This window comes from Stenella coeruleoalba (assembly GCF_951394435.1).
Source record: "Stenella coeruleoalba genome assembly, chromosome: 8".
Classification (NCBI taxonomy): domain Eukaryota; kingdom Metazoa; phylum Chordata; class Mammalia; order Artiodactyla; family Delphinidae; genus Stenella; species Stenella coeruleoalba.
The window spans coordinates 45,272,373-45,284,433 of NC_137154.1; the positions used below are offsets into that span (position 1 = coordinate 45,272,373).

Here is a 12,061-nt window from a genome sequence, read left to right on the forward strand (position 1 = left end):
AAAATGATAGACCTGTCTAAATTTTTTATTTAGTTGTATCACTTTGGAGTCTTTTAATGTGTTTGTAAACGTGTTTATGAACCAATAATGATGCAGTTCAGACTAAAGACATTTTGGTATGTTAGCAAACGAAATGTGATCAAAGAAAAGGGGTGAAATGAATGAATGTACTTCGGAATAACATTGACATATAGTAGGTGCACAATGAAGGTTTTATTTTCATTTTTTTATTATGGATATTCTGAAACAAATAGAAAATTTAAGTGAGTAGTATAATAAATCCCATTACACTTGACCCAGCTTTAAAAATTATCAGCATTTTGTCAATCTTTTAAAATCTAAATCCTTGATTTTTTTTTTTTTTTTTTTTTTTAGGGAGAGACATTTAAAAGCAAACCCCAGATACCATATTTCACCTGCAAATATTTTAGTATGTATCTCTAACTGGTAAAATCTTCTTTAGATTACCAATCTGCCATTATAATTTTTAACAAAATTAATTACAATTTTGAATAACCCCTTAATATTATCTAATATCCAACTTACATATTTTTAAATTAAAAAAATTGTCTCAAAAATGTCTTGGTTTATTCCAACAAGTTCCACACATTGTATTTGGTTGATATTTCTTAACTTCTTTCTGTAACAGTCCCTCTTCTGGGGGTGGTAGAAGAACTGGGTCATTTGTCCTATGGAATGCTCTATATTCTGGATTTGGCTGATTAATTCTCCATGTTATTTTTTAACTTGTACCTCTACTCTCTATAGTTTCCATAAAGTAATATTTAGATCTAGAGGCTTAATTGGATTCACGTTCAATTTTTAAAGCAAAAATTGCACTGTACTTCCTATTGTGTTACATCAAGATGAACTTATTTTCTGGTTGTTCTACTTTTAGTAATTTATGATTGATTTGTGGGTTTGGGGTAGTGCCAGCCTTTGACTTAATCGTTTGGGATCTATTGATGATCATTGCCTAAATACATTATTTCAGTAGGAATTGCAAAAGATAATTTCCTCATACTATTATTCCTGCTGCATTTATTGACTGAAATTCAACTATTAAAAAGAACTTTCATTGACCACAGTTTGATAGAGAAGACAGTTGTTTCCCCTTATTTTTAAAAATTTTCAAAATAGTAGATTGGTACCCTAGCAATCTTCAGTAGTGACCAATTAAAAAATTATCATATGAACTCATGGATTTTTGTGTATTTGTTGAGTTTCATTCAGCTGCGATTTTTATTTATTTTGATTCTGTTAGTCTTTGACAGATTCTTTACTTTTTGACTAAGATGAATAGTCTTATTTTGTACATTTTTCTGGCCCAAATATAGAATGTCATTTCTCCAGGGAGTCCTGGTTTCCTTTACTAGAAAATAGTATTTAGTAAGTTCTTGATTGTATAAATGAATTCTGAACACTGGTATGATGCTTAGTACAGTGTCTGGCATGTAGAATATATGTTACAGTTATTGTTTTCTTTTATATTCTCATATTAATTAGCCTAGAACTGTGGTTCTTAAAGTGCGGTCCCTGGATCAGCAGTATCAGTATCACTGGGGAATTTCTTAGAAATGTAAATTCTCAGACCTGAATCAGAAATTTTACGGGTGAGACCCAAAAATCTATTTTAGCAAGCCCTCAGTGATTTTGTTACACACTGAAGTGTGAGAACCACTGGTCCAAAGTAGAAGTTCCTAACTCATCTGGTGCAAATGGGCCACAGGCATGCTGAATATTTTCTTAGGGCAGCTGTAAAGCACCCTAGCTCCCAGCAGTCTTGTCCATTTTCTAATCTTTTCAAATCTTATTTTACTTTATGAAATGTGAGAATTAATGAAACAGATGTTAAGTATAATAATATATTTATGAAATAAACATTGTATTAACCTAGCCTCCTAAGGATATAGAACACAGGAATATATACATATTTCAGTTTTGTACATTTTCTGTCCCAAAATAGCTTGTGACAGCCTTTCTCAGCATGTGTTCTATAGGGCACTAGGTCCTCTTGATGCTCTGTAATAAAGAGGGTTTCAGTGGTCCAGTAAGTTGGAGAAATAATTTATATTATATCTCCTTTGCTTGGCATTGTAGAAATAATATTTGCATATCAAAGTCTGAAAAATCCTGCAGTAAAGAAACCTTTTTAACTTGGCTTTAACTTACTGTTTCCAAAATGTTTTGATTAGATCTTTTTGGCTAAGCAGTATCTGTTAGCTTCCAGCAGAAAACACTTTGGAAAATGCTGCCTTATGAGTATATATTTTTTTTAAAATTACGGACTATGCACCACTTAAAATTACGGAGCTTTCTGGGTGAATGTATAGTAACCCTACAAATGAATTTGTCCTACCTTTGGAATACTGTAGCACACAGGAGCTGCTGAAGGGGGAAATATCAGGATATTCTCTTTGCTAGAGGTAAACTGGATTCTGAGCTGAAGACTAGTGGCCTGATTTGTCTGAAGCCTTGTTATCCTAAAATTTGTATGTTTCATGTAGTCATTATTTTCCAGACCAATGCAAGGATAAACTAGGTTTTGTCATATAGACGTGTCAACATGATTAAGGGATTATTTGGCAAGAAATGAAGAAGTTTGCTGGGGGAACTGTAGACCTTACAGAATTTTGCAACTACTTAAAACTTATTTCCAATTTTGGAAAATCTTAAAGTCCTTAAATTGCTTAACTGAGGCAACTCTATATAATGGTACACTGTAATAAATTACTTACTTTTCAAAAAGGAAATGCAGAACTGGAAGTTTTTTACTTGCATAATTCCTTTCATCCTCCTTTTAAAATGAGTGTTTGACAAAATTTTGTAGGGAGAGTTAGTATGAAACAGTGTTGTTGAAAATGAACTTAGCACAGATGATATTGGGTGCAACTAGTCTTTTCAAGATAGAATAGACAGGAATCAAGCATCAGGAGTACAACAGAGATGAGACTGAAGTATTTGACCTGAGTGATAGGATAAGCTTCTTAAAGATTGTGCCTATCTGCTATATGGAGTCATTCCATAAAGTCAGTATTCTAATAATTTTTAGCATTTTGATCTTAGGATATATTTAAAAGGCAATAGTACTTTAAGGAAAGATTGCTATGGTGGGTACTAATATATCCCATATTATTGAAGCATGAAGACTATGAGAGCTACATCGAATGTAAACTACATAGAAGCTGGGAATCCCACTAGCAGATGTGGTCCGTAGTAACAATAGGTAGAAAAAATATCAATAAATGGGCAAGTTGTGGCATGTGCTTATGATACGTATAAGAGATAAGGCCACATTACAAGTCAGTGTGAGGCAGTTCAGTAAACAGTATTTAAGGTAAATTTGTATCTTTAATGGGACCTACTAAAACCAAGGAATAATCTTAGCTTAGAAGAAGGCTTGTAAATATTGTTCAATGAGATAAAATACGTAAAAATGTTTTATACTATAAAATGTTAAATTTCCAATCATTATTACAATATCTATTACATTTGTGTCCTGTGTTTTTGATTTCCTGCTTATTGTTAAGTTTCTCACATCTTTTCGACATGTGAAAATCTGTCATTGTAAAATGCAAAACAAAGTTAGTATCACTACATAGTTATTACACAAAAGGTATTCTAGCAGCTATAAAGAAGAGGCCCTATTCCCTTACATGATATATTACTTATAGAAAAATTTAACCAAAACCACGTCATTACTATCTCCTGGAATAAGCCTTATTATAAACAAGAATTTTTTTTTTTAATCACAGCAGTACATTTTGGTTTGAAAAAAGGAATATGAACTTTCTCTAAACTTGGGACATTGTATTCTTACAGGAGAGCTATTGGAATTAAGAATAACAGCATCTTATGATTTATAGCACATTTACAAAGTAAAGGTCAAAATCTATAATAAAAAGTGATGTAAAGACTATGGCTGAGTCCCTTTGCTGTGCACCTGAAGCTATCACACCATTGTTAATTAGCTATACTCCAATATAAAATAAAAAGTTAAAAAGAGATGTAAAGAAAAATGGAATTGGGCTTCCCTGGTGGTGCAATAAGAATCTGCCTGCCAGTGCAGGGGACACAGGTTGAAGCCCTGGTCTGGGAAGATCCCACATGCCACGGAGCAACTAAGCCCGTGCGCCGCAACTACTGATCCTGCACTCTAGAGCCTGCAAGCCACTACTGAGCCTGCCTGCCACAACTACTGAGCCTGCGCACCTAGACCCCGTGCTCTGCAACAAGGGAAGCCACCTCAATGAGAAGCCTGCACACTGCAATGAAGAGTAGCCCCTGCTCGCGGCAACTAGAGAAAGCCCTCACTCAACAATGAAGACCCGAAGCAGCCAAAAATAAAGAAAAAAAGAAAAAAAAATTTTTTTAATTAAAAAAAAAAAGAAAAATGGAATTGTTTTTATTTAATATTGATTAACATTATATCGGACCTTTTTTCTTTCTTGTTAATAATTATTCCAGTTAGTGAATGTTTAATAAAAGGATAGCTTTAAGAAATGACCAAGGCATTCTATTTTATGTTTAGGTTAATGCAGGTTAATGGTCATTTATATGAAATGGTTATGCACTTACTCAAGCTGACTTCTCACGGTACTCTAGGGCATGTATCACAATCTCATAAAATTGTGGATAGCTTTATCTCTTTCAGGAATTTCAGTCATTCTTTTGTCCTGAAAGGACAAAATTTGTTAGTAATCCGTAAAGAATATGATTCATTAAGTGTGGAAATCTTTGGTAAATTCATATTCATCATATTTTTATTATTTCTAAGAATTCCAGGAACCACCCAACCTAATTTTAGCTTTTGCTTTGTAACAAATGAAAATCTTTCAAGAGCATATGGATCTTATCACACATAATAAAAAGTAAACAGATATTTCCCTTTGGATATGTGCATTCCATAGACATCTAATACTTGGTTATATTTCACTGTATAGAAACTATACGGGCTCCAAAGGAGACAGAAATACAGTTCTTGGCCTGAACAAGTAGGGGGAAAAAGCTTCCCTTGGTAAAATACCCAGAAAACTATTCTAAGAAAATTCATTCCTGCATGAATGCAGTGAACAAATATTAAGTAAGTATCAACTATGTGGCCAGCTCTTGGTTTAGTAACCGGGAAATTACCAGTGAACAAAACAGAAATCCTGGTCTTTGTGGAGCACATTCTAGTGGAGGAGATAAACAAACCAGAAAACAAAGATAAGTGAAATAGATAATATGTTGTCATGCCGTGGAGAAAAATAAAATATATTTTATTTTTATTAAGGAAGGGGATATAGGGAGTGTTAGGGCATTGCAGTTTCAAGTAGGGTGCCAACAAAGGCTTAACAGAGCAGAAGTTTACTTGAATGGAGACCCAAGGGAGATGAGGGAATTATTTATTGTATCTGTTCCAGGCAAAGGAATAACAAAGTTCTTGAGACCCTTATGTGGGAGCATGCCCAGCATGTTTGAGGAGCAGCAAGGAAGCGAAGTGGGGCTAAAGAGGAACAGAGAGACTAAAGGAAGCTGTTAAAATAACCCAGACAAGTGATGATAGTGACTCACAGTACTGTGGTAGCAGTGGAGGTGGTAAGAAATCAGGACTGCTGACAGTTTGGATACGGGTTATGAAAGAGAGGGGAATCAGGATTTTTGATTTGCTAAATGGGAGGATAGAATTTCCATTAACTGAGATAGGGAATACTGCAGGAAGAGTAGAGTTTGGGAAGAAAGATTGGAGCTGTATTTTGGACATGTTTGAGATACCTATTAGTCATCTAAGTGGAGAGGTCAAGCAGGCAGTTGGATATGGCATTTTGTGGCATTTGGGAGAGAGGTTTGGCAGGAGAGATAAGTATGAGCAAATGTGTGATATGTTGATGAACTGTGCTAAGAATTAATAGTAGGAGAAAAATCAGTAAAGGAAAGGCTTCAGGAAGGAAGATAATTCCTAAGCTGGACCTTTGATTAATGGAAAAGAAAGAGAAGAGGATTCTAGTTAGGGAAGATGTCCTAGCATCTTAGAATATTATATAGAAATAAGTCTGAATACTACCTTGTTTTTTTTTTCTTTTCACTTGGAACTTTTATAGTGCGTCATGTAGTATTATGGAACAATAGGTGCACAGGAAATATTTGTTGACTAATGAGAATAATATCTTTCAAAGTTTATTTAATTAACTAGTATTTAATCACTGAACATTTAGGGTTTTAAAACAATTCTAGATATTTTTATTGTGCTAAAATATGCATAACGTAAGCTTTACCATTTCAACCATTTTTAAGTGTACAGTTCAGTGGCACTAGGTACATTCTGAAACTCAGTTTTGTGTATAAAAATATCCTCTGTTTTCAAAAAATCAACATTGTTGCTTCTGAGCAAAAAGAATTTAGAGCTGATTGGGCTTTACTTTTAAGAGCAATGAGTATTCTGCAACATAATCCTAAATGATTATCGCTTTTGTTTGAAAGATTGGGAGAAGTCCAAAAAGCAAAAATGAAAAGTAGTGCCTTACTTCTAAAACAGATTTTTTCTTTCCTTGAAAACTGAATTTCCATTAAGTGAGTGTCATTTGTATTTGTATGGGTCACTAATGAATGTGTCTTACTTACCTTTGATTACTGGTACCTCACACAGAAACCAAATGCTCAAATAAAATTGTGGTATATATCTGGAGCTTAAGGAATTTTCAAAAATGAAATAAGTATGCCCTGTTTCATAATTTCTTTGCCTACTTGCTTCTCAGATTCCTCTCAAAGTATGTTTATTTTTAGTTTTGTAAATTGTATTTTGTAATTAATTTTGGATTTTGTAAAGTACATGAAAGTGTGTGGTATGTCTATATTTTGTGAGTTATAAACCTAGGAAATTGTTCGTCTGTTGATTACAGTGTCTCTTTCTTTAGGGAACAAAGAAAGATGAGATTGAAGGTGAAGTGGAAGTGCCTGGTTTAATTCAGCCTGCAGAAGTGTTTGCTCCCAAAAGCCTGGTGTTGGTATCCAGATTAGATTATCCAGAAATTTTTAGGGTAAAGAACTCATAGTTGTCATTATTGATTTGTATTATTGTATAAATCTATTTTGAGTGAACCACGGTAACAAATTCTTTGTATCTAAAATATCATTAAATTGATTAGGAATTCATCAATAAAATTACTGTGAACAGAAGAAATGTATTTCATGTTGGTTAAAATAAGTACCTGAGTAAGTTAATATGACTATTTAAACTTCTAAGGATGTAGTGTTTGTTTTAAAATAGGTCCCATCTTTACTGACTCCAAAATTTATGAATCCTAAAGAAATCATTTGATTACCTGTATCAAATTTAAAATGCATTAGTAATATAACAACTTAGTGTATTTTTGTTGATCTTCTTTTTAGGAGTCCAGGTTCAAGGAAATAGGATAAGTATTTGTGATTTCAAATAGTTGTGATCATACTGCTATCCATATAGCTTTAAAATATTGTTTACTTCCAGATATTTTATTTTTTTAGATAGTTAGAATTTGCAAATGTGGAAAAAATTTACTTTAGTTATAAATACATTTAAGCTTTGCAAGAAGAGGGCTTATTTTTCTTATTTCAGTTGCAGTCTTTAATAATAGTAATGTTGACCATTGTCCAGAGTCACAGATCTTCTTTGGAAGGTATAAACTATACCTTAAAATTTCTCAAGGATTTGGGAAATTGATACATAATTTCTGGAAAACTTTTTCATATTGTTGAGATTATATATATTCTTAGTGTCAAGATTTCAATGACAGTGGCTAACTCCTAACAGATGCTAATTTTTTAGTTATAAGTTTTAATAAACTGAGAGATTCATATGATTCCATTTTATCTTCCATTTTACCACCTACCTTCTTCTGAGCTTCAAGTGTTAATCATATCTTGTCTCTATTTTGCTATTCTTTGTAATAATTCACAGAAGTTAAGTTTTTCTGTAGAATAAATGTTCTGAATTTATAAGAATCACAAAACAAGATAAAGTTCCTAAGTTTTTATCTTGAAATTTGGAGTTCTGCAAAATAAGTTGAGACAGAAACAGTTTTAAGCCCCACAAATTTGCTAGAGTGATTATCTAAGCACAAACACCTGTTTTACGAATTACGGATTTCTGCTTTTTATAAACTCATCTCAAAAGCTCATTTAGAGCTTCTGGTTCTAGAGGAAAATTTAATAAACTTAATAACATTTGCTGCTTAAAGTTTATTCCATGGTCACTGTAGAATCTACTAGGTTCAAAGAGAAATTTTCCTGGAAGCAGATGTCACAACAATTTATTTTTAGTGCTTGCTTTTTCCATGAAATAACTACATGCATCTTTTCTTTTCAGGCTTGCCTGGGTTTGATCTATACTGTATATGTGGACACTCTGAATGTCTCCTTGGAAAGTCTCATTGCAAACCTGTGTGCGTGTCTTGTCCCAGCGGCTGGAGGGTCTCAGGTAAATAGAATAAAAAGGGAGATGAAGAGGGCCTGCTTCTCTTCTCCTCTCCTCCAGTAAATTTAATTTATGAAGAAAAGGAAAGAAAGAATTCTTTAAATATTTTCATTTTAAAAAGGATCTTAGTTTAATTAAGCATTGTCCCTATGGTCTGCCTTCTAGAGACTCAAGATTCCATTCTTAGGTCATAGGGTTAATTTTAACACAGGGTTCACCTTTCACATAGCATAGTTAGAAGTCATATTCTGTGTAACTTGAACTCTACCTTACGCTTTCTTGGAAATACACTTTTTTAAGTTGAACTTCAGATGTGTTCTTTGTACCTTTCTTATTATTCCTCTCTGTGATTACGCCTCATTTTATTAACTTAAAAATTTTTTCAGGGATAAAAATTAGGAGGTAACATTAAGAAAACTTTTAATATAATTCTTTGTAACATTATAACTACTTCTGGATAGATTAATTCATTTCTTCATTTCCCTGGTTAAAAGCAATTATATGTGGTCCTAAAACCATTTTGTATGTTGTGTGTAATCTTTAATAGAATAGCTTGCATTTAAGCTTCAAAAGAGGAGGGCTTATTTTTCTCATTTCAGTTTGCTACCTTTAGTAATGATAATGTTAACCATTGTCCAAAATCACAGATCTTCTTTGGAAAATATAATCTATACCTTAAAATTTCCCAAGGATTTTGTCATAGATTGAGCCCATGAGGACATTAAACTCTTCTACTGAAATAAAACTTTCTCAAAGTGGCATGTTTTTCATCTTCTGTATGTCCTGAAATTTTTATATTCGTCTCTGAAGTAGAAAAATGAGAACTTCAGTTGCTATGACTTAATATTTCTAGAGAACTTTTTTTTTTAAAGGCTCCTTTCCTTAAGTCCTAAAATTGATTAGCTGATCGCTTATTTTACTTATTCTTATGTAATATTGAGGAAAAGGACAGCCCTCTAAAAATTACAGTTTTTTATCCTCAGTCTGATAGAGATGTTACTCATAGTAAAAATGGCATCTTTTTCCCGTGCCCTTTGCCTTTTTAGCTGTCTCCTGTCTTTCCTAGCGCCTTTTGGTTACTCTTAAGGTTTTTTTCCTCCTGCACTCTCCTCCCTCATTCTCTTATTTCTGCTACAAGGGCATACTATGAAATGTGAGTTTGGTCATGATTGGACCTAAACTTTAAAGCAGCCGAGTTGTTTTATGAGCCTTTATTATGATGGGAATTTTGTTGACATGATTTTATTTTATTTATTTTTTAATTTTAAAAACGTTTTTATTGTAGCTGCTAGAGATTTTTAAATTACATGCATGGTTCATATTACTGTATTTCTTTTGTTTTTCCACTTTTATTGACATATAACTGTCATATAAATGTTAGCTTTAACATTTTACTATTTTTTAGTTAAGTATTATTATCAATGATTTGTGTATCTCATGAAGTAGTATTATCAGTGATTTGTGTATCTCATGATTACTAAATTTTCACCTTTCAACTACTGAATTTTCTTGTACCGTATTCATTTGGACACAAAGTAACTTGAATGTTTTGGGCTGCATTATTGCCCTTCACATCTGTTAATTGGATCTTACATGGTCATCATCTGCTTTAAATTTGAACTTCAAAGGGATTTTTTTATCTTAAGAAAATATCTGAAAAGAAATCATTTGTGGTGTGTGTGTGTGTTTTCCGCCCATTCTGCAGAAGCTGTTTTCCTTGGGTGCAGGAGATAGACAGCTGATCCAGACTCCCTTGCATGATAGTCTTCCTGTCACAGGCACTAGTGCGGCTCTCCTGTTCCAGCAATTGGGTATGTCTCCTTCTCCCATTTTCAGTGTTCTTATAAAAGCCTATGAAAAAAAGATTTATTTTAAGCCTACATCACCTGACATAAATCAGGAAAATAAAAAGCAAACCATTAGATAACTGATATGTAAACTATATAATTATATGGGTTCTAATCTTAACTAGTATTCATTCTTTTTTTAAATTAACCCAGGCCCCTTTTGCTCTTAAGTCAATTAAGCTTTTAGAAAGTAAACATATTTTCTGTGCTTTAAAAGACGAATAGATAGTATATTTTGTTTTTCCTTAGATGAATTGCTTTTATAGAAACCTTGTCAGATAAAACTAAAAGTCCCATCCTTTTCATCCCACCACCTGTATCAGACTTCAGTTTTCTAGCAATGGCTAGGATGACGTATTAGGGGGAGGACACTAGAAAGTGCCCTCTGTACATTGGACAGCTCATACTTCATTAAAGGAGTACTATAACTTAAAAATGAGTATGTTTTAGACCAATGCTGCCAGAGATTCCCACTTACTTTACCTTGTACTTATCCTTTATATGTACCTGTGTAAGAGTGTTCCACTCTCTTTGATTCAGTCTTTCTCATTGTTCTCCATCTGTGTTTGTCTTTTTCTAGTTGAATTGAAACCTTCCCTTTCCTGGGGCTCAGTCTAGTAGTTCTCCATGGAATTCTTAATTCCTTGCACAAAAATTCTACCTTCTTATTTCCCTCCTATCTCATGTTGAATTTTACTCCCTGCTTAACTCTGAAATTTATCTCTCCTTTTTCTTTACTGGCCCCATCCTAATTCTTCTGCTGTGACTTCAGTCAGTGAAATTTAGAAAGCCTTAGAAGAGATTAATGTAAGTACAAGTAGAGTTTCTAGTATCCTAATAAAGATGAAAGGTTACATCAACCCCAAAGTAGTAGTTCTCTATTACATCTGCCCCCACCTTAGGGGTTTAAACTCTCAAAAATTACATATTCCTTCTCTTCCTCCCTGAAAGTTTCTGCTCATTGAGTCATCTCAACCAAATTCTAATTTAATTAAAGCTATTTTCCTTAACGTGTGAAATAGGTACTGTCTCCCTGGTGGTACTTTTCTAAAGAATATCTTGTTGACTAAAACCTCCCTCCACGAACTTTTAGATATAATCTTAGGGGTTCATGGACTACCTACAGCATGTCCATGGTCCCTCCTAATCACTGACTTAATTGACTTTATCTAACCACTATTCACCTGACCTTTTTCAGTTAAGAGGGCCTGTATACCTCTAAAGGGTCAATCAAAGCAAAGGTCTACCATGAAGAGGAATAGAAGGATATGACACAAAATTTCACATTCCCAAATGCTACCATTGATCTTATACTTAATGAGTGCCTTATAAACCTCTCATGCTTTTGCATTTTTACAATGATTTGAAGGGGAGGGGAGGGATTGTTACTGGCATTCATGCCTAGGACCCAGGGATATTAAACATTCTTCATGCATAATATATGTGCACGAGAAGATTTTTTTACCTCAAATACTAGTAGCACTCCTGATGAGAAAAACTGCTATAGATAAAGTATAAATTTATAAAACCTGGACCTCTCTTCCAGTAATGATGGCCTTTGTAATTCAGACTAACCCTCTTAACAATGAATACTAGGAAAGCTATACAAGTATAAACAACTTCTACTTGAAAGCGTCAGAAGCAGTAAATAATGACCAAACTATGGTCCAAGAGAAGAAAAAAACCTAGAGAAGTGAACCAGATATTTGGGACCACTTTTTCTCAAGCATCTCTTGATTTTGAAAGAAGTTACTGAAAAACTGATCTCTGTACTGTTGAT

General features: G+C 33.5%; 1 protein-coding gene across 4 annotated transcripts in view; it reads left to right on the forward strand.

The window, feature by feature from the left end:
• The window catches only part of SBF2 (SET binding factor 2), a 472,518-nt gene that overhangs the window by 230,521 nt on the left and 229,936 nt on the right, over positions 1 to 12,061 (forward strand). For all 4 annotated transcript variants that reach the window (XM_079929044.1, XM_079929040.1, XM_079929042.1 and 1 more), the window contains exons 4-6: positions 6,897 to 7,019; positions 8,327 to 8,437; positions 10,140 to 10,245. In XM_079929044.1, the coding sequence (XP_079785170.1) occupies positions 6,897 to 7,019; positions 8,327 to 8,437; positions 10,140 to 10,245 (340 nt within the window). The remainder of the gene's footprint in view (positions 1 to 6,896; positions 7,020 to 8,326; positions 8,438 to 10,139; positions 10,246 to 12,061) is intronic.